Here is a 26,327-nt window from a genome sequence, read left to right on the forward strand (position 1 = left end):
AGTTGCCGTGCAAATGAAAAAAGCAATCACTCACGTAAAGAGCAATGTAAAAAAAACTTGGACCTGAAAACGCTGATTGTATAGTTTGAAAATGGCGCTCGTGTCGTGTCTCTTGCAGTGTTGTGAACGGTTTCCGCAGGTGGACTGGCATTAGACGGGTTCCCTTGACATCAGAATTCATGTCTCTGTAACTCTACTTGCCCAGAGCGCAGCCAAATGGCTTGGTACTCGTATCGTTTTGCGGCCGTATGAATGCGCTTGGGTGTATGCTAAAAATGGATTACTTCCTTGCTCCGAAACTTTGTGTGCACCTGCGCTCCTGTGAGTGCTAAAAATATAATCTACAAAACCATGTTAAATTTTACTGATGTTGAATGCGTTATCTGTATGTTAGAATCATTGGTTGCAAAATAAAAAAAAAGACTGCGAGTTGGGTGAACTGATGAGAAGTATACATGGTGGCAAAACTGAGCAAAAAGACGCGGGCAGCGAAAACGACCTGTGCTTTTCTTGTGTCGTTTTTGCTGCCCGCGTTTTTGTGCGAAGCTTTGTCGTCATGCATAGGTTACACGTCCGCTTTATCTGAAACAACAACAAACGGTCACTCAAGGCGAGTATAGCACTCCCCACGCTACTGAATCAGTGCATGATTCGAATACTTTCAAATACTCAGAACGACTTTGTTCTCATATATTTTTAAAAATCTTGGCATGAACTATCAGCTAGCAGACATAAATTGCTGCGATATAACACCTTATTGTATGATTAAGCCTGTATTAGTTGGTAGAACGAAACTGGCAAAAATAAATTTCTCTGCGGCCTGTTAACGAGACACGTGCTTCCTGCTATTTCTTTACTGCATTCTTTCAGAAAGCCGGTCAGTGGGAAGCTGAAAAGCTGATTGAAATAAACAGATCGAGAATGAGCCACTCCAGTGTCGAAGGTTCCGCAGCTTTTCTCGTCATTCGGGAGACGGCAGCTGAGAATTATACTCACATAAAGTTCATCAGTTGTTCCATTCCCACGAGCTCGTGGCGCGCGGAGCTTGGTGCGGAGGAAATTAAGAAATGAGAAAGAAAGCTAGCGCAAATGTGCCATTGCTGCACTTCCACACGGCTCAGTGCGCTTGCACTTAACTTGTTGCGCTTGCTCTCCGAGTGTTTCATCGTGAGCTTCTCAGTGAGCTGTCTTCGCAGACAGCGGTTTCGCGACCCCTTGCCGCTTATTTGATCCGTGAATATTTCAGCGCCCCATCAGGAACCTGTGAGGCGCAGCGATTGCTAAGCCAGCTATATTTTCGCGCGCCCGAAGACTTCACGAGTGCATGTGGCCGGGATGATAACATATTCTCCCAAAAAAGGAAATTTTGCTATGCTGCGTATAGCGGCAGAGTAAAGAAAGGATTATAAACCTTGAAGGACCATTATGGCTTGCTTGGACCATTTCTGTGACAGCGACTATCACCGGAGATCGTCGCTGGTTGGGGATCACTTTAAGTGCTGTTCTGATCAGCAACGCATTTCAGAATCTCCTTGTTGCGTGACGCCCATCGAAACCACTCTCCTTGCGAACGATTTCATTTATTTGCAGCTACCAGGAAAATCTTTCCTCAAGCTTTATTTCCACGAAATAATACTTGCTATTCCGCAAAAACATTTCACTTCAAATTTTGCGTTTTCGAGAGTGGGGCTGTCATCGACAGCACCATTTCGCTTCTTTTGCTAAGCTTGGCGTGCTTGAGGGTAGAGCATGCATGAAGAGACATCCATCTCCGCAGCAGTATTTGCAACTTGCATATCGACAAACCTCTGCAATCGAGCCGCTCGTGCAAAGAAAGCCACCAGTTTCTTTCTGCGAATTGCGCCACTGCAGCAGCCAGCCGACCCGAGAACTTCGTCGACAATGTTATGAAGCTGTCGACCAATTGTGTGCACGACAGCACTCATAAAGAACCTGTAGCTGTTGCCAGGAAGATAACTGTACCTGTATTTTTGTGGCAGTAAAAGATGCTTATACTCAGTTTTCACAATATTCACTGTTATATCTGAATTCAGAGTGCAACAGATTGCAGAGACTCCGTTCTTGCTCAAGGTTTCTAAAATGTCTTCCAACATTCTTTGAAGCATTAATCGCGTTGACTAAAGCGCCACACTTCTTAAAAAGCTGTAACTTCAATTCTGGTGCTTGGACCGACTGGCGCTTTGATTTGACCTCTCTAAGTGCCAGCGATTTCAGTGTCAAGTGAAAAACTGTAGTAATATAATGAATTGTCCTCTTTTTTTTTATTTGATGAATGCTTCATCATGTCTCTTTTAAGAACAGAAGAAAGCTACGCACTGCAAAGAAAACTCAGGGTTTTGCATCCTCGCTATAATAAATTGAAATTCCTGCTTTTTCTTTTCAAAATATGGTTGGATATACACCTAGACGCAGCACTTCGAATGTATGTACACCTCAGCTCAGTGCACCTTCCAAAAAATTGGGGCAAGTCTGACCAGGAATATTCATTGATCCCTATCCACAGAATTTGACTCGGCCTCAATTTCCAAGAAGCCTGCAATGGTATTTTCATTATTCGCCTCTCTAACAAGCCGGATTTATTGTTCGAAGCACCGTGCTCAGCCGAATCGCAGTGGGTGCGCCCGGGGAAAATCGGGAAGCGGCAGCCCTCGCCACAGCGAGCGTGCGGTGTAGGCGGCGGCGTTTGCGAAACGATGACTGCCGGAGGCTTAACGATCAAACTTATCGCCCTTCGCCGACACGAACGTGTTTGGTCGATGGAATATTCCGAAGCAGAGGCGGACACGGGCGGCCAAGGCGCCCTTCCTCCTTCGGTCCCTTTACCGGTGACGGAGCAGATAATTAAACACACAGAGTAGAACCGCAAACACACGGTCCTCCTCGCGCCGACTCGGAATTTGTGAACTATCATCACTGGGGGAAGCGGCCGCCGATAGCGGGAACCGCCGCCGGCACTGGGCGGCTGCTCATTAAGAATACGGCCATAGAGGGGTTTGTCTCCCGCCCGAGGTGCTTGAATGAGCCAACGAGTGGCCGCGTATTGATTGTCAATTACGCCGCGGCACCGGAGTTTGCGCAATGACGTGCTTTGATTTGCGCCGGCAAGCGCGACGCGGCTCCGAGCGAAGTCGCTCGGTTCTCTTCCGGTAAAAGAGCAGTTGGAATTGGTGAAATAAAAAGATAATAAAAAAAGGAAACGAGAGGTACGCGCCTCTTACGCACACGCAACAGCACGGTTACCAGGCTATGGGTTATGCAGACAGCTCTCGCCGCAGTGTTCTCTAATATCTTAACATAACGAAAGGAATTGTCCTCCTCCTGGCACCACTCGCAGAATCAAAGACCACATGCCTTGCTCACGTGACTATAGGCACCACAGTCTACAAATTTTAGTTGTCGTTAATCTCGTAGGTTAGGGGTCATTAATCGGAAGACTATCACGTGATCCAGGAGGGGCGATGCCATTCAGCTTTTGTTACGACATACTACTACTTCTACTACTACTACTACTACTACTACTACTACTACTACTACGAGGACGACGACGACTAATGACAATAAAACTAATACTAATAATAATCAATCAATCAGTCAATCAGTTATCAACCTTTATTTAAGATGCCCAGGAACAACCCCGGGGTCTTGGTATTGGTACACTACAGAGAAAGCAGTGAACAGTCATTTTCAAGGAAACAAAAACAATGAGGACAAAGAAGAATAGAACTGTCAAAACGATTTTTAAAAAAACGTTATGTATCAGCAAACCTTTGCATCCAGACACAAGCGTGTCAAACAGAAAGTATAGTAAAAAGCGCACTGCAGCAGGGCCCGGCAACCTAGCGGAGCATAATTTAAGGCGTGAGTAACAAGCAGAAAGATTAAAAAAAAACTGCGATCATGCGCACACGTGTAAGGCAGAAAAAGAGCCACACTTTTTCAGTTCGTTCGAAAACAAGGATAAGGAACTTTTAAATATGTCCAGACGGTCGGGGTATGTACTACACGAACTCTGCAATCTGTCGATGAGGAGAGTGTCTAATCTACAAGGCATAAGTTATCAAAGGGCGATTTCACCGGACAGTTTTGTTCGCTACATGAAAGTTAACAAGCCTCAGCAGGACACTGCACAACATATCGCCACGTACAAGCTTGTAACGGAAGAGAACATCTGCCCGTACTCGTCGACGCAACAGAGCGGAAAGACTTGCCAGGAAAGACTTGTCACCGCATGTGCATGCCTTCACGGGACAGAAACGGGGATTTCAAATGTAAAAGAACTAATTCTGTACCCTTTCGCTGTGGTCACTGTTGCAATTACAAGCTCCATTCCAAACAGATGGTACGTACTCGAGGAGAGGCAGGCAGAGACGCGTATACAACTTTAGGAAAGCAAAGGCACCTGTAAGCTCTCTTGAAAATCTGCAGATAGTGCCAAAGCATCGACGAGCTTGCCGAGTAATCCGCGAGATATAGGGCGAAAACGTCAGAGAAGAATAAAAAAAGTATCCCCAAATCGCGCGTTTTGGCCGGCCTCGGCAGAGTTGTACTTTAGACCTAGTAGAGATACATGAGTCGCTGAGTTTTGCGACTGTAGGAGACTACTTTGGTTTTCTTCTCATTCAAGATTGGTAAATAAGGTGAATTTCTGGGCCAGTTGGGATCATCTTATCTATGATCTGCAAGCGATACGCTACGCGCAGGTGCGCACTGTTGCTGCGCCGTGTTCTTTTCTAATGAACTTCAGTTGCTAGCTACCGCTCGGGCTGTCCACTTATCTGCTCTAAGTCATGTCCCAAGTGGTTCCTTTTCTTCTCCATCAAGATCGTTCTTGTAGCCCCATCGGTGGAATGCTAAGATTTCAACAAGTCCTGAACATTGCTCACGTCCTTAAATATTTTCATGTCATCATCATACGGCAAAAACAATAAGTTCTGTGTAACAGAAGCAACATCGTTTATAAAAACAGAAAAAAGAGGACCCAACACAGAGCCCCGAGGCGCATCACTGGTTGCTTTGTACCTGAAGGATATCGGACCATTAGCACTCACATAGCAGTATTGGTACTGGAGGTATACGTATAAGAGCCACAATCGAAGCGTCATTATCTGAGAGAAGGAGCTTGACAATCAACATCGGGTGGTTCACTACATCTAATCACAATAGACAGCATCAAGCTGGCTCCTACTGAGGATGGCAGGCGCAGCTCGCGCCATGTAACATCAGAAGTTGATTGTAGTATAGCGAACACAAAGAAATCCTGGGGTTTAGGAATGAGCACATTTTTAACTGAGAAAGACACAACTTTGTGAAGCGCTTAAATCAAAGTGTTTTGAGGCTGAACAAAGAAGAAAGTCACCACTTAGCCCATACACAGAAGAAAACTGACGAGAAAAGCAGTCATCCACTTCGGGAACCTCCTATCCGCAGGATTCTAAATGCTGGATAGACTCTCTGAGTGCATTCGATCGGGAGTGAACGTATTTCCGCAAGGCTTGTGATTGATGAGTAACATTCGAAGTAACTTACGCTAGCTAGTTATCATGGTCTCGCTTATATAATACTTTGCATAGGAGACGGATGCGCCGGTATTCCTACTAAAACTGGTCCGCACCATATCGCTTCGCGTTTCTGTGAGCGCGCTCTTTAAGTTTCAGGGCATTTTTTAGCTCAGATAATGTTTAGGCTTATATTGTGGAATGCATTTCTGCATACCAATAACGACAACATGAGTAAAACGGTCAACTTGCTCGTTAACGCCGCAGACGTCTACGACAGACGTCCAAGGAACAGCAGAGAAGTAGCGATACAGCTCAACGTAGACTCCACGGGCGAAAGCATAGCGAGGTTTCGTATTGCTTGAAGTTCAATTAGAGCAGGGCTGGGTTGGCAGAGAACAGGAAATATTTAGCGGAGGGGGAAATTTGACAGGACACACTACAGAATTATCAGAGCGCAATGCCCGGGCGCTATCGGACTTCTACGAGTAGAAACAGAAGTGTAAAACGTTCCTATTACAGTTTTGTGCAAAATTAAGTTACCTCATAAATGGCAAAGCTACAAAATTCAGCATCATGTTACTTTTATGTAATGGTTGGGGGCCTCCAGTCCTTGCCCAGCCAAGGACGGCTGATGAGGGTACCCAGCCTCCTTTGAAACCTTTAATATCTTGTTTTGCTCTCAGTACTGGGCAGAAGGGTATAACCTTTTAGGCAGTCTACACTGCCATATTTTTTATACCTTTGTAAAATTCTACAGAAAACAATTTGTTATACTTTGAGCTTGGCGCATGATAGCCTTAGTCGCTTCATCATCATCATCATCATCAGCCTTACTACACCCACTGCAGGGCAAAGGCCTCTCCCATGTCTCTCCAATTAACCCTATCCTTTGTCAGCTGCATCCACCCTTTGCCTGCAAACTTCTTAATCTCATCCGCCCATCTAACCTTCTGCCGCCCCCTGCTACGCTTACTTTCTCTTGGAACCCACTCCGTTACCTTTAAAGACCAGCGGTTATCTTGCCTTCGCATCACATGCCCTGCCCAAGCCCATTTCTTTCTCTTGATTTCGACTAGGATGTCATTAACCCGTGTTTGTTCCCTCACCCACTCTGCCCGCTTCCGATCTCTTAACGTTACACCTATCATTTTTCTTTCCATGGCTCGCTGCGTTGTCCTTAACTTAAGCTGAACTCTTTTCGTTAGCCTCCACGTTTCTGCCCCGTAGGTGAATACCGGTAAGATTATGCTGTTGTACACTTTCCTCTTGAGGGAAATTGGTAAACTGCCACTCATGATCTGCGAGAATTTGCCATATGCGCTCCACCCCATTCTTATCCTTCTAGTTATCTCCCTCTCATGATCCGGATCAGCTGTCACTACCTGCCCTAAGTAGACGTATTCCGGCACAATTTCTAGGCTCTCGCTGCCAATTGTGAACTGTTGTTCCCTTGCTAGACTGCTGAACATTACCTTGGTTTTCTGCATGTTAATTTTTAGACCCATCGATCTGCTCTGCCTGTCTAACTCGTTGACCATGATTTGCAGTTCACCTCCTGAGTGACTCAGCAAGGCAATGTCATCAGCAAATCTCAGATTATTTAGGTATTCTCCATTTATTCTTATTCCCAACTGTTCCCAATTCAGGCCTCGAAATACCTCCTGCAAACATGCGGTGAACAGCATTGGCGATATCGTGTCTCCTTGCCTGACGCCCTTCCTTATTGGAATTTTATTGCTGACTTTATGGAGGACTATAGTAGCTGTGCAGTTGCTATATATATCTTCCAGTATTTTGACATAAGGCTCTTCTACCCCCTGATTACGCAATGCCTGTATGACTGCTGAGGTTTCCACTGAGTCGAATGCTTTCTCGTAATCAATGAAAGCTATATATAGAGGTTGGTTATATTCTGCGCATTTCTCTATCACCTGATTGATAGTGTGAATATGATCTATTGTGGAATATCCTTTACGAAAGCCTGCCTGATCATTTGGTTGATTAAAGTCTAACGTTGCCCTGACTCTATTAGCGATTACCTTAGTAAATACTTTGTAGGCAACGGATAGTAAGCTGATCGGCCTGTAATTTTTCAAGTCCTTGGCGTCTCCCTTCTTATGAATTAAGATAATGTTTGCATTCTTCCAAGCTTCTGGTACAGTCGAGGTCATAAGGCATTGCGTATACAGGGTGGCTAGTTTTTCTAGCACGACGTCCCCTCCATCCTTCAACAGATCTGCTGTTACCTGATCCTCCCCAGCTGCTTTTCCCCTTTTCATTGCTTCTAAGGCTTTCTTTACTTCATCTTTCGTTACTGGCGGGATGACGCATTGCTGTGCACTGCTGTCTTTCTCATTGGCGCTCTGATTACATTGGCTACTGTACAGCTCTCTGTAGAACTCTTCGGCTACGTTAACTATCTTATCCATATTGCTAATGACATTGCCCTGCTTGTCTCTTAATGCATACATCTGGTTTTTACCTATGCCTAGTTTCCTCTTCACTGTTTTTAGGCTACCTCCGTTCTTTATAGCATGCTCGATTCTCTCCATATTAAACTTCCTTATGTCGGCTACCTTGCGCTTATTTATTAACTTTGATAGCTCCGTTAGTTCTATTCTATCGGTAGTGTTAGATGCCTTCATGTTTTGGCGCTTCTTAATCAGATCTTTCGTCACCTGAGATAGCTTCGCGGTATCTTTTCGAACTGTCCTACCGCCTACTTCTACTGCGCACTCCGTAATTATTGATGTCAGGTTATCGTGCATTGAATGAACATCAAGATCATCTTCCTCAGTTAAAGCCGAGTATCTGTTTTGCAGCGCTATCCTAAACTCCTGTGCTTTCCCTCTTACGGCTAACTCGTTAATGGTCTTCTTCTTCGCTAGCTTCTTTCGTTCCCTCTTCAAGTCTAAGCTAATTCTAGACCTTACCATTCTATGGTCGCTGCAACGCACCCTTCCGAGGACGGCCACATCCTGAATGATGCCAGGTTTAGCGCATAGTATGAAGTCGATTTCATTTTTAATCTCACCATTGGGGCTCTTCCAGGTCCACTTCCTGTTTTCTCGTTTGCGGAAGAAGGTATTCATGATCCGTAAATTATTTCTATCCGCGAATTCGACTAATAACTCTCCCCTGCTATTTCTAGAGCCTATCCCATAGTCACCTACCGCGTGGTCGTCAGCCTGCTTCTTGCCCACCTTCGCATTGAAGTCGCCCATTAGTACAGTGTACTGCGATTTTACTCTATTCATTGCTGATTCTACGTCCTCATAGAAGCTTTCAACGGTCTGGTCATCATGGCTGGATGTGGGTGCGTAGGCCTGCACCACTTTCAGCTTGTACCTCCTATTCAGCCTAATTACTATTGCTGCTACCCTCTCGTTAATACTGTAGAACTCCTCTACGTTGCCAGCTATATCCTTATTGATGAGGAAACCCACACCTAGTTCTAGTCTATCCTTTAGCCCGCGATAGCACAGTATGTGTCCGTCCTTTAGTACTGTATACGCCTCACCTGTCCTCCTAACTTCGCTAAGCCCTATCACATCCCATTTAATTCCCGTTAGTTCCTCGAACAGCACTGCTAGGCTAGCCTCACTAGCTAAAGTTCTAGCGTTAAACGTTGCCAGGTTCAGATTCAGGTTCAGGTCATTAAACTCAACTCAACTCATCTTTTCTGTACAATGTTGTGGCCACAACGACAACACGTTAGCACGTTCTATTGAATACCAGGAGCAATAAAGTCACGAAGTAGTAAGTCTTCATTGTCGTACTTAACACTAATAATAATGATAAATCAAAATGTTTATTAGAGTGCCCAGGAACAACCGCTCGGTCTTGTTGCTGGCGCACTGAAACTAAGCAGCCGAATTAAACAAAAACAAATCATATGTGGCGACTATATATAGCATACATGAAAATGCCAACATAATCAGGTAATCATGATTTAAAATTCAGCGTAGAAATGTTGTCATATTGTTGTGAACACGCATAGCAACATGAGATTTACGGGAAGTGAGAACAAACGGGACCTAAATTGCAAAGCATCAGTGGCGCCAGTGACGAAGAGTACATATAGCAGATTTAAACAGATCATATAATACAGGATAAGCATATACAAGAACAAGATAGCAGATGGTCAAAACTGTATAGCTTTTCTTTGTAGCCATAATTGCGGCGCTTGGGTGGATACTAATGTGTGATTACTCCCTTATTACAAATTCACTCCACCTTGGAGGATTCTGCTAAAACTTTGGACCAAATTATGTCAGTTGGCTTCTTTTTTCAACCGCATCAGAGGCATAGCACATGAAACTAACAATATTTGTGGTCACTGAGCTGTCAGCAATAAAGCCATGTTGATCTGGTAGGAGAGCTGTCTTAACGGTACTTGAGTTAAAAGTTGTGTCACAGTCTCAAAATTTTTCAAAGCAGAACAGAAAAGCGATATCGGCCGATAGTTTTCTCGTCGTTTTTCGATCCATATTTGTGGACAGGGACAACTCTTGCAACTTTCCACGATTCAGGAAACGTCCGCAGCTTGACGCAAGTATTAAACGTAGTAGTTAATACCGGTACAATGAGAGAACTGAAAGCTTTCGACAGGGTCCGCCCACAGGAATGCGAAGGCCTCATTCTACGAATGCCACATTTTACAACGTTCTCATCAACAAGTGCTGCGCTCGACTCGCCAAAAGACGAGGTATTTGTGTGACCAGGCCAGTGTTCTAAGTACTTGTCAAAACAGAATTACATCACTGTGCAAACGCATTTGAGATAACTGCGATTACACTCCAATCTATATCAAGGAGAAAAGCATTTTCCTTCTCTGCACCTGACCAAGCTGTAATGCTTTTCCAGAAGTATTGCGACATTTGATTCGATGGACGCAATGCATTTTTAGTTATCGTGGTCGTACAGGTTTTTCAGACAGACCTGTACTTTTTAAATTCTTCCTTCCACTCCATCAGGCCGGTTATTTGCGCTTTCCTGTGGGAATGATCTTTACATCACAACGCCGAACGAAGTTCCAGTCAGAAATAAGATGAGAATGTAGGTGTTTTGGAACGCTTGACGGGCTTCTGTTTGCACATTCCGTTTTGGAGAATTTTGTAAACTTCTTTAACTTGATTACATGTATTCACGTGATCCGAAGTTAGTCGAAACGAGCAATCAACTATGGGTACGTAGCTGCGGGATCTAACGTGGTCTCCGGCAGCAAATTCGGATAGTTGGTAGGAAGAACAGGAGGAGGCAGTTTTGCAGACTGGTTTGTCTGGGGTGTGAGTAAACAGGGGAGCTACCTGCTCAGAGGAACCAACTTAGTGTCACTCTTTGCAACAGGCATGGTTTCCGTGCTGGATAAGCAAAGGTATAAGATGCAATCCTACGAATTTTTCGCGTGGTTTAACTGGGCGTCGATTGGCAAACGATAAGATTTTAAAAGCGCGTCTAATACTGCAACAAAAATAAACAAATAAATAAATAATACTGCATCAGCTACTACTATTAGAACCACCGCCACCACGGCTACTATTACTGCTGATATCACTACTGTTACACTACTACGCCTACAACTACGCCGTGAATGCCGGGACACCTCCGTGATACGAACTATCGCGTGTACAAGAGATGGAAAACGGGAAACGGCTGATTAGACTCGAAATTGTGCGGAGCGCTGCGTCACCTATGTGCTTGAGCTGTGCCGTTGTGGGCGGCATACAGGTGGCGTGCTCTCAAAATAATACGGAGCACGCTTCGCCGTTTGAACTATTCTCAAGCGTTCCTTTGCACAAATATGAAGCTTTCTTGGGTATATACACGAGTGCAGTAATGTCATTTGGCAGCGTGTGTATTAAGTACCTCCTAATTTCCTCTAGGCAAGGCGTGAGATGAGCTTCACCGCCATAGCGGGATCCGTATTATTATGACCGCGAATGTACATCATTTCCTCGTAGTCTTCTTGTTTTTTTTTTTTGTGAACGTGAGACATCTCTGCGCAGTTTGAGATGAAAAAAAAAATGCGTTGCTAAAAAGTTTCGTTCACGTGGTGTTCCCTGAAGGTCCAAAAACTAAGAGGCTTCAGGTAGCAAGTGTACGTTCGAGCTTCATACAGTACTCTGGCCTTCTGGGACAGTGACAGAAGTTACAGGTATTTTTTTGGGCTATGGAACACAGGCGGAGCAATTGTCGACATCTTCAGAGTAAGGCTGATTCCACCTACCTGTTGAGCAACACCTTCTGTAGAGTGAAACTCGCGGGGAATGTGTTCGCGTGGTCAGTTCTATTGAAGTTTGCCCTGCTTTGCGCAGACCTGTGCGAGACCATGGTCTGCGGTCGGGGTCGCCAGTGCGAGCTGAACGAAGCCGGCGAGGCGAGCTGCGTCTGCCAGAAGTCATGCAAGAAGAGGCGCAAGCCCGTTTGCGGCTCGGACGGCAACTACTACATCAACCACTGCGAGCTGCACAGGGCAGCCTGCCTGGCGGGGAAGCCGATCGCCATCGACCATCGGGGAAACTGCAACCGTAAGGGGTTTTTCTCGGCGAGTCCCTCCCTCGCGTGCCAGTTCAGAGAGATATAAAACTTTTCCTTCCCACGCCCCGTATGATGGTCTAGCCATGTTTCTATCATTCCTCACTCAGCATTGCATGGACGTGCTGGGATAGGAGCGGCAGTAATATTACAGCCTCATTGATGCAGCGAGGCAGCTCTCCCAAGAAGTACGTTGCAAGTTTTGAGGAAATACCGCAGCCTGCATGGTGACGCGCAGCATTCTAGTGGATATGCAGAAGCAAACCAAACCCTTTTTCTTTGTCTGCAGCATGGCGAATTGAAGTAAGCTGTGTCCGTGGTTTGGCGGTTTTGTCACTTGTGTCACTTGACAGTTCCTCTGACTACGCAGTTGCTGCTAAAGTGGGCTTTTGACAGTTGCATGGTTGTAGCCAGGGGAAGCGTGCTTCCCAAGAAACATTACGGCCCCGAGTGTCCCGCATCTCGCCGCATGCATGTGGTGCGCCTTGCTGTTTGCAGACTGCATATAGCAGCTCCTTTTCTTTTTTACGATTGAACTTTTCAGAATCTTTTATGCCGCAGCAGTTGTTCAGTTAACAGCTGTAGTTCAGTTAACAGCTGCAGTGCAATTAGCAAATTCTAGTAACTATTAAACAATGTTAATACCTTAACCCCTTTTACAAATGCGCCAACGAGTAATACGACAGTGTTCTGCACTGCTGATGCCGGGGCTAAAATATGCGGTTACAGTAGGCCGAGCAGAAAAGCGGCATGCCAGATACGTGCCTTGAAAAGATGCATAATGTTTCCCGAATTTTTTTTGCAAGCCGCCGCGGTGGCTGAGTGGTTATGGCGCTCGGCTGCTGGCCCGAAAGACGCGGGTTCGATCCCGGCCGCGGCGGTCGAATTTCGATGGAGGCGAAATTCTAGAGGCCCGTGTACTGTGCGATGTCAGTGCACGTTAAAGAACCCCAGGTTGTCGAAATTCCCGGAGCCCTTCACTACGACGTCCCTCATAGCATGAGTCGCTTTGGGACGTTAAACCCCCATAAACCAACCAATATTTTTTTTGCAATTAGTAAACTTCGATTTCATTTCACTCTGAAGATCTTTCGCGCGTAAATTTACCTAAGATAAGTGTGCGCTCTAGCAGCTATCAAAGGGGTGAAAAGGCGCGCCGAAATCTGCTGAAATCTTGCGTGCGCCACTGCACTTGAATACACCCATCGGGAGCTGCCTGGCGGAGACGTATCCCCCCCCCCCCTCTTTTTCGTAATGCAATGAAGTCTGAAAGAAAAAAAAAAAAGAGGAGGCAGCCTCCGGAAACTAGGCTCGCGCTGAGCCTTTCGCCAAGCCCGTACAACGCTGCTTTTCTTGACGCTCAAGATTGAAAGTTAAGGTCATTTTTCTCGACGTAAGAAGATTTTTTTTTGCATATACAAGGAAGAAAAAAATATTTGCGGCCATGGATGCGCTGAAAGGCCGAAATGCGATTAATCATGCTGCAGTGGCACGTGGAGAGTTTAGGAAATAAAAAAAGGTTGGAAACTATCGATTTTTGCGACAAGGTCGCAGTTTACCTATCGTTCTCATTGCACGCAAAGTCCAGCTGTCAAAAGCTGCGCAGAATAAAAGGAGACGCAGTTTACTTGCAGATAATTTTACGCTTTAAGAATACGCATAAAGACGCCAGACTAGAGATAAACACAGGCTTCTCCATTTGGCATCCCTCACAGTCTTAGTCGCTTTGGGGCGTTAAATCCCGTAAACCAAACCAAACTATGTTTTGCGGCTGGTAATTTGGAATTCACAAGCGCATAGATTAACTAGTGGCCTAATTTTTTTTTTCTCCTGGCCAGCAATACTAAATCTTTTTTCTGCTTAGAGGGTTGCTTGTGAAAGCTTATGCACATTAAAAAAGATTACAATCCGCTAACTGACAACTGTGGCAGAGTATTTTTTTTATTTCAAACACACGGCTCTTCTCGGTATGAATTCCCACTTCTTACATCGGCCATCAACGAACGGTAAACCATCTGTTGCGTGTCGTATATTTTCGTGGAAAGTTTCCGGCACTGAACCACATCAAATGTCTGTGTCTGCCGACAATAAGCAAGTAAATGACTCATTTATATTATAACAGGCTTATCTACACTGGGAAGCTTCTGAATTGCATTTATGACCTCATAGCTATGAGTTTTATGTGCATTGCGCATCCTTCTAGCTAATAAATCTAGTTAAATTGGGCCTGAATCTTAAGCGAGTTATTACATATTCAGCTCGAAATTATACGGTGTCTTGTATTTCGTACTGTGCCGGATAACGACCGCCACTCATTTTATTACTGACCCTCTTAACGATGGTGTTTAAGTACAACAGTAACACTGATATCTGAGAGCATACTCATTCATTGCGAAAACTTTCACTGAAAATGCATAAGCATCATTCTTTCTTTATTTTCTTTAACTTTCTCGCTGCGGCAGTCGAATTTCTATGGAGGCGAAGTGCTAGAGGCCCGTGTACTGTGCAATGTCAGTGCACGTTAAAGAACCCCAGGTTTCGAAATTTTCGGCGCCCTTAACTACGGCGTCCATAGCCTGAGTCGCTTTGGGGCGTTAAACCCCCATAAACCAAACCAAACTTTTAACGTTCTTTTGCTGAGCAGGTTTAATTTCACTTAAAAAACTTGTTAACTTATTCAACTCTTCAGCAAATGAATTCGCTTCTTATAACAAAATGAGCCCGCTTTTTGTAAGCGCTGAAGCTTGCACGAACCTGTTTTCGTCTCAGGTTAAGAAGTTCGTCTTTTCGTATGTTCACTCGACTCTCGATTGAGACAGAAAAAACAGTTGCCGCCACCGTCTGGAGGACGTTGAAGTAACGAGCGTTAGGTGTTTGGTTTACTAGAATTGATATAAATGCTGAGGTACACCAATGGAAATACAAATGCAATACCAATCAATCACCAATTCGATATACTAATGACGTCACCAATCAATCACCAATTGGGTTGCTATATCGATTTACCATCTTGAATTCCTCGGACTTAGAAAAGTTCACGCAAAAGGGAGGTGGTAGCAGACCCCAAGAAATCGAGCAACGTGATGAGTAAGAGCTAACGCTCTTAAAACATCCCCTGATTTTCGTGAGCGAGCCGTGCTGCTCTTCAGCACCTGGATCTCGCACTTGGAAGTCGAGTTGATTTTCACGCTCCACCAGTGTCTTATTTGTATCCATAGTAAATAAGAAAATGTCCTTGGTTCCTCAAATAAACATGAACGCGTGAAAGTGCATGTTAATGTTTTTTTTCCATTTGATACGTCGTGCGCGTACAATCTTAAGAACGTAACGCCATCTCAACCAACATTCACAACGCACACCTTCTGTAAACTTACTGTTCTGCGTTACCGTCAGAAGATGAGCAGTAAAACAATAACGTGAAAAAGTGAGGCCTGGCCTTTTTATGCAAAATTTGGTCTGGCCTTAATGCGTCCTTGAATAGGATTTCAAGTCTTTCAGTAAACAGCAGACTGCGGACGCAGGTGGCAAGGCTGCAGAACGCGTCTGTGTTTCTCTTTTTTTTTCTACCAGGGGTAGAGCATGCAAGTTCCACGGAGAAGACCAACTCAACGCAAGCAGGCACAGATAGCAAAATGGAGAGGACGGAGATGCCTCCTCACGAGGCAAAGGTGGCCACAACTACCGAGTCTGAGGATTCGACGCAGCAGGACTGCACTCAACAGGAATATGACTTTATGAAGGAGAACTTGCTCCTCTACAACAACGCAAAAATGACAGATAACAAGAAGACAGGTGAGGAGTCTTTAGAGTATGGAGCATTCGCTTGTCGTTTTCACTGAGCTATCACCTGTGCCGTGTAATTTGTGCGGTTTAATGTTACGACGTGAAATTAAAAGAAAAATACCAGCCGGAGCATCATTCACTAAAATAAAATATGTGATTGCATATTCACTCTCAAGAAGCTCTTTACGTAGCTGCTTTACAGTTATAAGTGTGAAACACTGCGTGCTGTCTTTTTTCAAACGGCATCTTCAGTAACCAATTATGCTGATGAAAAACGTATTAAGCAGATTTCAATAAGTGTTAGACACATTGTGTTAGGCACTCGTAGTTGCGAGTAAGGAATGCTATACATTAGCCTTACTTTAAAACTCGCCTTTGGTTTCAGTTCACCTCAAAGCTCTACTTAGCACTCTGTCTAGTACTGAAAGGTAAACCTTCCTTCGTTCACCTTTTTGAATCGCTAATCAATCAGGGCGCCTTCATGGTTATGCCAGCTCGAGTACCGCCATAGATTAGGATAAACTGAAGTAAGCCAATTTCTCAGAAAAATCGCCTTTCATCAATTATTGCAAGACGGCCTTCTTAGGCTTCAGAAAGCTAAAAAAAATCCATAGCGAAGTAACCAGCATTTACTCACAGACACGGGCGTAGACTGGTTTTAAGTTGTCGCTGGCGCTTAACCTGATAGCGTGGGCATAGAACCGAACAATAAAGTATCCCACCGTCCATTGCACAAGCAGACGGTAAAAATCAAAATGTGTAAATAAATAATTAGAGGAGTTGTGAAATATAATCCCCTTAAAGATTGCTATGTAATGGAGAGATGGGTCGCTATACAAGGCTTGCCACATGCCGGATTACCTTTTTTAAACAAAACAGGATTTTTTTTAATGAACAGCTCGACCGCTACTAGGGTTTCGCTATCGTTAAACATCTTTTAGGCTCGACGGACGCAGAGATGCATGGAGCCATCAAAGCCGGTTTGTTATTTACTCAAAATTTCTAATCAGTATTTAAATTGTTAGATTAGGATGTGATATTTCAAAGACAGTCTAGGAGGGCATCAGCTTCAGTTATTTGCAATCATAATACATAGTACAGCAAGTTACCAAAGGCGGTCCTAAAGTTTAAATTGACAGTGAGACCTCTTGTTACTAAGTGCATAAAAATAATGTATTTATAAAATAATGTATTTAGGTGATCAATAATATTAGCAAGAACAGGCGAGTATGCAATATAAGAAATAATGTGCAGCAATAAGCACAGGTTGCTGTAGTAAAGTAGTATAAATCAAAGCAGCAAAATAAAAAGTGTAAAACAGATATAAAATTAGGAAACATATAAGCGCTAGGTACATACGTATGGAAAAGAAGAAAAGAAAATGTCTGAAGGAATAGAAATTAACTGCAAATACGCATCGTTAAGATTCATGTGGTAGGCATCACATTGTACAAAGTAACAGGCAAAGAGTAAAAGTAGTGTGTACAATCGGTTTAAGCCAAGGTAATCAAGAAGTATATTTTTAGTACACGGTAAAATGAGGATAATGAGTGGCATGACTTGGCGCTGGGTGGTAATGTGTTCAAGAAGAGGGAATTTCTGCGAGTATTACCGTTTATTTGCCGTATTTAATGCGGGATCTTGGTAACAGCAGGTTATTTTGCTCACAAAATATTGCGTTACTGGACTTAACGAAATTAAGGACATTAATAGTTTTAATTAGTACATATGAAATGGGGACATACATTCAAGAAGCACAATTTCTGATGTGTCTCAATTGCTATTAGAAAAATATTTAAAGAAGATATCAGAAACGGACGATTTATTCTATTTAAATGAAATTAGGCGGCGAAGACATGAAATATGAGTGTTATGAGTGTTGCCTCACGGTGCTATACAATAAATTAGCTGACTATGCATGAAATAGAAGTAAAGATAACGAAGTATATAAACAGGAAAATAATGGCGCGCTCTTATTTGTACCCGATTTCTAAAAAAGTTTTTTTATTAATGCTTTAGTGTACGCAATATAAGAAAATATAAAAAAATAAAACCACTTCTTATCTTTGTAGATTAATATTAATAACTAGAATAATAAATAGTAATATCAATACATCGTAATACAAAATAGCTCTGGCATAGTTGTTAGGCCGCACTGAACTAGCGAAAAGTAACAGCAAATGTTTAGGTGTTTGTTCCTTTACTTTTTTCCCTTATGTGCTCCGATCCCGGAGCTAGGCGCACTGAATTCTATCACAAAAAACGGGTTTCCATAAACTCACAGACGTGTCGCCTCTGCGCGACAACGTGTGATGATGTTAATGAGTCCCGAACTACTTTAGTACGTCGCCATTAAATAGGAGTGCATACAGAACATAAATTGTCACAATGAATCTAAATGTGCGCATGCTACTTCGAAGAGCCCATTTCTTTAAAAGCTGCGTTCCGCAAACCTCCGCTCCCGCCACAACATCCTTGGAAAAGAGCAGTAATGTGTGTTGTTATTCTTTTTCGGATTTTATTGCCCCGAGCCAAGTTCACAATAGTGACTTTGAGGTGTAGAGTGTTACCAAGTTTCTTATACCACAGAACGAACTCCAAGGACCGCGTAACCAAAGAGTTATATTGTTTTGCAGGAATTTAAGTTACCAAATCTTCGCAGCGACTAGGCAATATAGGCGTCAACAGGCGTGGACTATTTGTGGTAGGATGTTACAGAAGACAAGGAGGAAACAAAAGTGGCAAACTGTTTAAATATTTCGCCTCAAGCGCCTCTGTACGCTCTGGATTGCCTGCAGGAAGAATTTGCTGATTCGCGCTTGCGAAAAGGTAAAGCAGCCGTTCTGGATTTGCGACGCATAATGAGAATGGAATCGACATCAGAGATTACTTTTCACACGCTGCAAGTTACTGTTGCGGCAATCTTGTAGATGCCAGCAGAACGCGTATCAACAGCAAACGCAGCAGTAAGATATTTTGGCTTCGTCATCGTCCTCTCTTCCGCCAGCCATAACACAGGATATGTAAACACCATCTGGCAGTGAAAAATAAGGCAGCCTGTAGTTAGGCAATTCTGTGAATTGATTCTCTCTCTTCTTCCATTACCCCTTAGGGAACGAGTACTTGGTGAGCATCATGTTCTCGCACTACGACCACAACCACAACGGTCTGCTGGAGGCCGAAGAGCTGTGGAAGGCCGGCGAGGAAGACCGGCTGGGCCAGCTGTCCACCGTCTGCATCCTGGCTGACATGTTGCTCTTCGATGACGCCAACCATGACGGCCGGCTCAACATCAACGAGTTCTATCTTGCCTTTAGTAAGTTATACAGTAAGTGCGCCCCCGCTCGCTCTTCCCTCTCCACCGTCGCTTTCTGCCGCGTGAGGGCAGGTCGGTCAGGCACCCGCGTCTCACGGCGTCACCGATGCTTTCGCTCGCTTGCTCGACCTGGGTGCCTCGACAGCACGCCTCCCAAGCTGGCAAAGGAGATCGCGTCAGATGCACGCGCTGAGCTTGGCCCGGGGTCGCACTCAGGACGGATCGGCGAAGCGCAGTATGAAATGGCGGCGCCGTGAGAGCTGTCGATTGCAGCCCGAGGGAAAGCGTTCGTGTAAGGCAGTCCAGCCACTTGAACTTGTTTGCACGCGCCTCATCGCCGGCTAAACTCGCCTGGAGCGGCGAATGCGTTCGAGCGACAAATATTAGGACATAAGAAACAGTTTCAACGTGTGCGTATGCCTAAGAGTGCGCCATAATTCTAGCTGCGAGCCTTCAAACGGTCGCAGCCCTGAGCGTGGAGTGTTCGCGAATGCAGTGACTGCTGCTCAGAGAAAAGCCTTTCCAATTCTGAGTGTTGCCACAAATGTCCAAATGCCTGATCTTGCGTAATGCACAGAGTATTGCAATCATTTTTGCAAGGATTTTTCCAGCAAAAAAAAAAAGACGTCACACGAGGGAGGACCACGTGTCCTGCCTTGGCGCATGCGTAGCTGTTACTGAGCAGTCTGTGTCCAATAAAATTTCAGTCGTTAGTCCAGTCGTTGTCCTGTGTAGTTCTCCGTCGTCTGTGCGTCCTTTTTTGGCTGGAAAAAATCCTCTTCTTCATGCCCTACCAACAGGCCCACCATTCACCCTTGCTTCATTTTTCTTCTTTCCAACAGTATCGCTTAATAGGCTTTCTAAATGTGGCTCCGGCTCAGCTATGTTTGTCAGGGAAATTTCTGGAAATGAGTAAAGCAGCGGCACGCCCCTATTTACGGTGGAGCACGAGAAGTCGCTATTACGCCTAGTAAACTTTGGTCATGCACCTACTGGAACCGTATTTTCCAACATTTCTTGTTGCGATTTTATCTTTGGCTCCCTAATTACTCGTAGCTATTGCATATGATGTCACTATTGATACCCAGAGAGCATTGTCATCCGGCGGCTTTCGCATCAGAGAGGCTGACAAATGCCAGAGAGGCAAAATAATGAACCGAGAAAACAAAAAATAAAAAGTACTGATTCCTGTTATGCTGATAGATTTAAAATTATAAGATTTAATGCGACACAGGGTTAATTTTAACTGACAAAAAATTGCTGTCAGCCGGGCTCCTCATCAGTCATGTCGCCGAAAAGAAAAAGAAGACACCAAAAAAGCAAAATCTGGTTTTTGACGCAATAAACATAATAATGTAAGAAAAAACATGGCTTCGAAAAAACTCTATGAAAGAAATACTGGTCGCTCTCCAATGAGTACGGTTCAGTGTGCGTCAGGGAAGCTGGAACGATGAGATCACAGTTCAAAAGAATTACGCTTTTTTTTTTGCAAACTCTTGCTCAACTCGGCGAGCGCATCTGCATTGATACGGTTTATTGCCGCTGCGCAGTGCCGCGCAAGGAGTGTCTTCGATGTGGTTTGCTTTACAATGGAACAAGGCTCTGGTAACAATTAGCTAATAAAGAATTAGCAGCAGCAACACGCCAAATTTAAGAAGTTTAAGGCACGCTTTTCATCGCAACAAGAGAGCAGTATACTCTTAGCGCTTATTGCTGTTTGCTACAAAAGTAGCTTCTTTTCCTCTCTGCTGCTCGCTTCTGGGTTTCGCCCTCTGGTGCAACAGTTTGACGACAAAACAGCAACAGTCACTTTACATGAAAACAGAACGAGAATAATTCTCTGCTCCTAAAACAACCTCACCTTCATTTATGCTATATTGTCGGATATAGCTTCAAAACTTTTGCACCTGTTTAGCCTTGTTTCAGCAGTAATTATTGAATGGTTTCTACGTACTCCAGATGCCGCTTCTTGTAGATAAATAGTTGCCATTGTATAGTTGTAGATAAAGAGTTGCCATTGTATAGTTTTGAAACGTTTAGCAAATTTCTGTTATCAAAGTGTCGCCACATCACAATCAAGTCTTTCCAAAATAGTTGCCAGAGGCTACATTATCGATTAAGTCACCAAATGGCAATAATTGTAACAAGTTTCATTGAAAAACAAAGTGGCATAGTGGCTAGCGTTCTTACGGTACAAGTTCGGCACCTTAAGAAGTAATCGGTATCTGCGCTACCTGCCATCTTTTCTACGCAGGGAAAATTCTAAATGATGTGCCGTTCAAAAATATATCACCGTTTCGTTCTAGATTTTCTCCTTTTCTTCATGCTTAATTTTCTCCAATCAAATTCAGGTCGTTATTTCTAACATTGCATCAATATTTGCGCCCCCTAAAGTGGATTGAGCTGCCTTTTCCGCAAAGGGATACCGCCTTGTTGTTTGGGTAATATTGGTTTGAACGTTAAGGACATTATGTCAGAAAATACCAATATGAAGCAGCCAAATACATTACGTCTTGTAAGTAGGTCAACTCTTTGTCGTCAGCTAGTCAGACACGTTTTATGCGCTGCACTGCAATTTATAATTCGTCACGAACTGCCAAAACAGGAGCGATTACCTGCCATAAAGAGTAAAAATGAAGCAAAACTTTAAGCGTCAGCTGTGCAACCTCTAAACGACTTTCTTAATGAGTAGTTTAAAAACCATCATGCTTGGGTTTAAACAAATTTCAAATGATGATCTTAATTTTGTTCTATCAAAGCACGCTGAAACATTGCCAAAATCTCAGATCAGCTTTAAGCGTGTCCCCTGCTTATACAAGGCTGATGAAATGACGAAGGCTGATTACGTGTCTTTCAAACTCTGTAGCACATGGGCCTTATGACACGTCAATGGCATGTGGAATGTTTGAAACCATTATATTTTTCTGTATTGAGAGCTTTCTTAACTTCAGCATCATATCAGTATTTCATATCAGTATTAAATAGAGTACACCGTTCTAACGCAATAAAACAGTCACATTGAGGCTTCAATATTTCTTTTGCACAAATCTTAATTTTGAAACACCCCAGCGCTTAATCCCGAATATACATGATAACTGCATAGAAGATAAAATCTGCCTAGCAAGTCTGTTCGTACACGGTCCAGAATGGTGCTTATGGGACTAAAGCAGCTGATAAACGAGAAAAAAAAACACGGACTTTCGAGTGATCGTTCTCGGGATGTGTTTCGTAGGAAAACTTTTTGTTCCCCTCAAGGATCTCACATTTTCTTCAATTTTTGTTCACTGTACATGTGACACCAGCTTTGAAGCAGCTTATGAGACAACAGCGTTCTTTGTGCTTGAAAAATAGACGCAAACATTTGTTGCTACATGTCTTTTTCTTTCTTCATTCCCAGGCGTCTCGGTTGTGTCGCTGGATAAGTCTCTCGAGGTAAATCACGTGACAGCTCGTGTGGGCGACAATGTGGAGATCAAATGCGACGTCACTGGAACCCCTCCTCCTCCTATCGTCTGGCGACGCAACAATATGGACTTGTCGTCCCTAAGTGAAGACGAGATCAAGGCAAGACAGCTAACGCTTTTATACTGCAAAAAAAAAAAAAAAATCGAACTCAAGGATGCGCATTTTTGGTGTTCCTCACGAAATGCTATATGCCTCACTGTTTAAACCTGACAAGAGAAAACAAACTCTGCACATGCAAGAACTGTTAATGGGGAGCTTATTGCCATGTGATGTTCGGCCACAATGTCATAATTCCAACACCAAACGCATATCTTCATTTAGCACGTTTTAACGCGCACACGCTTATTTTCCCCCTTGAAAGAGTGTTTTGCCTTAATAAGACCGTTTGTGAGGTGAAGTGAACCCTTTCATTGTGCGAAAATGATTGTGTTTTTAAAAAATGCATTTCTTGCTGTTGCTTTTTGTCATAATGCGCGTTTGCAGCGAAACTTTTTATCAAAGGCGCCATCACATGAAACATGGCAGGCGAACTAGGGCGTGAAGCATTTGTTTAAAACAAAATTGTCCGTGCCCATTTAGTCGCTTGCTTATTTGCAAAATGGCGTCACTGCGTGTAGTATAATCGCCGAAGCTTACTGCTTCTATATCATCAAACACACAAACAACGTCAGCATTCGATGTGTTAGAACTGTGAGCGTCGCTATTTAATGGGTATGCAATGCGGGAAGGCTAACTGAACGAGCTTTCAGACGGGTATTTTTGACATCTGGTGTTTCGAACCACATTGGCGATTGCGAAAATTTGATAACAAGGCTCACCGGTATTGACGGCCTTAAATTTCGTAATACAACTTTTTCCCCTAAAATAAAAAAAGAGTTGGTTAGTTAATTTTAGATAATTATAGTTTAATTATTGATCCATATCAGGTACATAATGTCCGCCACACTCTACAATCCACCTACACATACCGCACAGACGTATGCCTAACAGTTTCTAAAATAAAAATCTCTAAACGTTAAAAAACTACCTGTCAATAGCTTTTTCATCCGCTGGGCAAGCCAACAGTTTTTCAGTATTTACCCGTTTTGATCAACGCCTGTATCAAAATGGGTAAAATGAAACTAACAAAATGAAATGAAATAATATAAAAATCTAACGATACACTTAAGCTCGACCTTCAAAGATGACGCGATATCGTTAATGGGTCCCTTCAGCGGCCTGGAGTCTTCTTTCCGTATCACTTTGCAGACACGGATATTGCTATTTCTTTCACCATCGCATAACGATTAACCTACCCTTAAGAGTACAATGCGGCAGCATTAGAGATACCTCTCGCGCAAGTACTCCTCCTCTGTCGCCTAGCTTCAGCCTGCATTCCCATATTTGCGGAATTGATCATTCTCTGATTTACATCCATAGAAAGTGGGGAGCCCTCATGCCACTCCTGACGCAATGGTGCAGCGGTTAAGCGATGCGCCACTGCTTCGGCAGGTGGCTGCTTCAGAAACCGCCGGTGGTGCTTGTGAGACCCAGATTGCTCTTCCTGAACGACCTCTCGCGACCATTCATTAATTGAACTGCCACCTGCCACCTTGGGAAATTTGCTCACAGTCTGGTGGGCAGGTTGTCACCTGCCACAGTGGGCAGGTTGGGATGTCATTGCAAGGTCATGTAACCTAGGTGGCAGATGGGCTACCTGTTTTTCATCTTACCACGCCGACAATGACGACATCGACGACGCCGAGTTTTCTGGAGAACGGGAACCTTAGCGCTATCGCGTGAAAATGAAATTAACTGTAGGGGGCACTTAAGCTCCGACTTAAGGGTACGACGCGATAGCGTTAATGGGTTAATGGCCATATATGATGAATTGTTCATTCTCTACTTTACATTCGTATGTCCCTGGAAGTCCTCATACCCCTCCTGGCACAGTGGTGCACAGGTTAAGCAGTGCTCCACTGCCCTTGTAGGTGGCTGTTTCAAAAACAGCCGCCGCTAATGCTTGTGCGACCCAGGTTGCTCGGGAAGTGCAACTTAGGTCTCACAAGCCGCAGCTTCTTTGAGAATTTTTCGTTCACGCGGACGACGACGACGACAGGTTTTACGCTGAACGGGACCCTCAATGCTATCGCGTAAACAAAAACGGTGATGAGACCCACTCTCTGAATGTCAGCAGGAGCTGGTGATTTGAACGTCTAGCTGCTAGTTGCTGTTGTTTAGGGTCAGGTGTCTCTGGAAAAAGATTATCAATGCCTCGTATGACAAACATCACCTGCATCACCTGTTTGCTCTTGCATGAAGTTCGTGTATGTCTTGTCTGTTATATTTTGACTTGTACTCTTGCTCACCCCTGCTTGGAGCCAAAGGACTCTGCTGTATTATTAAATAAGCAAAATAATTAAACTCCAGGTTAACGTTAGCTGGTTTTCCTGGCAAGGAGGGACACCCAAATTTTTTCATGCTAGTCTGATGTCCATTTCATTCGACGGCTGCTCTTGGGGAGAATGTACCCCAAGTACCTGTGGGATCTGAAAGTATCTAGTTTTTTGCTGATTGCACTCTTGGCTATTGCCTGCAGAGCTGTTTTGAAAAGGCAGAATCCAGTCGGTCTTTATTCTTTTCTTTTGTGGGTGTTATGTTCAGTTATCAGATTAAATATCAAAAGCGTTAGTAAGAAGAATACTGCTTTCTTCTTCCTTCTATGTGTTGCTCGTCAACGTAGCAACAAATATGGAACAATGCGGAGTGAATGTATTGTCGTGGACAAGAGTTCACGGTATGCAGATGGGAAAAATATTTCGGCAAGGTTAGTTCCTGAAAAGCCTGCGAGCATTAGGAACATGCGTGTTCTATTGTATGGAACAAATATCAGCTGGCTGGGAAATGAAATAATGCCAAATAAGGTTCTTCCAGGAACACGTATCATGTAAATTTCCATCCATGGCTGTACCTTAGGGCAGGTTATCGCAAACAATTCATCATAAACTGTATTTGTAAATGCAATAGTAGTAGTACTGAAAGCTCAGTGATTTTTTTGTACAACTTGGTTTTCTAAGGCTGAGGTTTAACGAGTACAAATTTATCAGGTTTCTTAGCAGCAAGGCAAGCTAATGCATTAGGCTTCATGTCAAAATCAGCTGCCTGGTTTTCGCCCCATAATAAGCACAAAGCATCTAATCACTGTTGTCTCACTTGCAGGTGTTCGTTGATGGCTCGCTATACCTTACCAACGTCCAACTGGTCCACTCCGGGAACTACACATGCCATGCCCAGAGAAACCATGACGTGATTCAGACGCACATTTTGCACGTACAAAGTAAGCTGATTCATACGTGACTTCTTTTCGTTCATTATAAACGTATAAACGTAATGTCGTGAATAATCTAACCGTGCTGGCGATTAAACGACACTTTCTTATTACATCTGAAAAGACACGTAAAAAAACAGCTGAACGGGTCTGCGGCCATGTCTTTAGCTGCATAAAGGAGACCGTTAGCAAAATAAAAACAACTTTTTGAGCTCGACAACATTATGGGGAAATTCCACATCGTGATGTACTTTCCAGTGATATGCTCACGGAGTATAATAAATTCCGTGATAAATAAATGCTTGCCTGAAGTCCCTTTTTTGCCGAAAAGAAGGGAAGATAAAATATGGTTATATACGTAATATTTACAATTCGTTCTTCAGAAGCAGTGCTAATAACT

The 26,327-nt window shown here is 43.7% G+C and overlaps 1 protein-coding gene across 2 annotated transcripts in view; it reads left to right on the top strand.

Moving 5' to 3' along the window:
* Positions 1–26,327, top strand: part of LOC144114794 (follistatin-related protein 5-like) — a 304,172-nt gene that overhangs the window by 252,661 nt on the left and 25,184 nt on the right. Inside the window, exons 3-7 of one of the 2 annotated variants that reach the window (XM_077648758.1) lie at positions 11,837–12,049; positions 15,627–15,848; positions 18,952–19,155; positions 22,553–22,719; positions 25,819–25,936. In XM_077648758.1, the coding sequence (XP_077504884.1) occupies positions 11,851–12,049; positions 15,627–15,848; positions 18,952–19,155; positions 22,553–22,719; positions 25,819–25,936 (910 nt within the window). In that variant the 5' untranslated portion in view covers positions 11,837–11,850. Of the gene's footprint in view, positions 1–11,836; positions 12,050–15,626; positions 15,849–18,951; positions 19,168–22,552; positions 22,720–25,818; positions 25,937–26,327 lie in introns of both variants that reach the window. The other variant, XM_077648757.1, reaches the window with a different exon arrangement.

This window comes from Amblyomma americanum, chromosome 1, assembly GCF_052857255.1.
Source record: "Amblyomma americanum isolate KBUSLIRL-KWMA chromosome 1, ASM5285725v1, whole genome shotgun sequence".
NCBI lineage: Eukaryota > Metazoa > Arthropoda > Arachnida > Ixodida > Ixodidae > Amblyomma > Amblyomma americanum.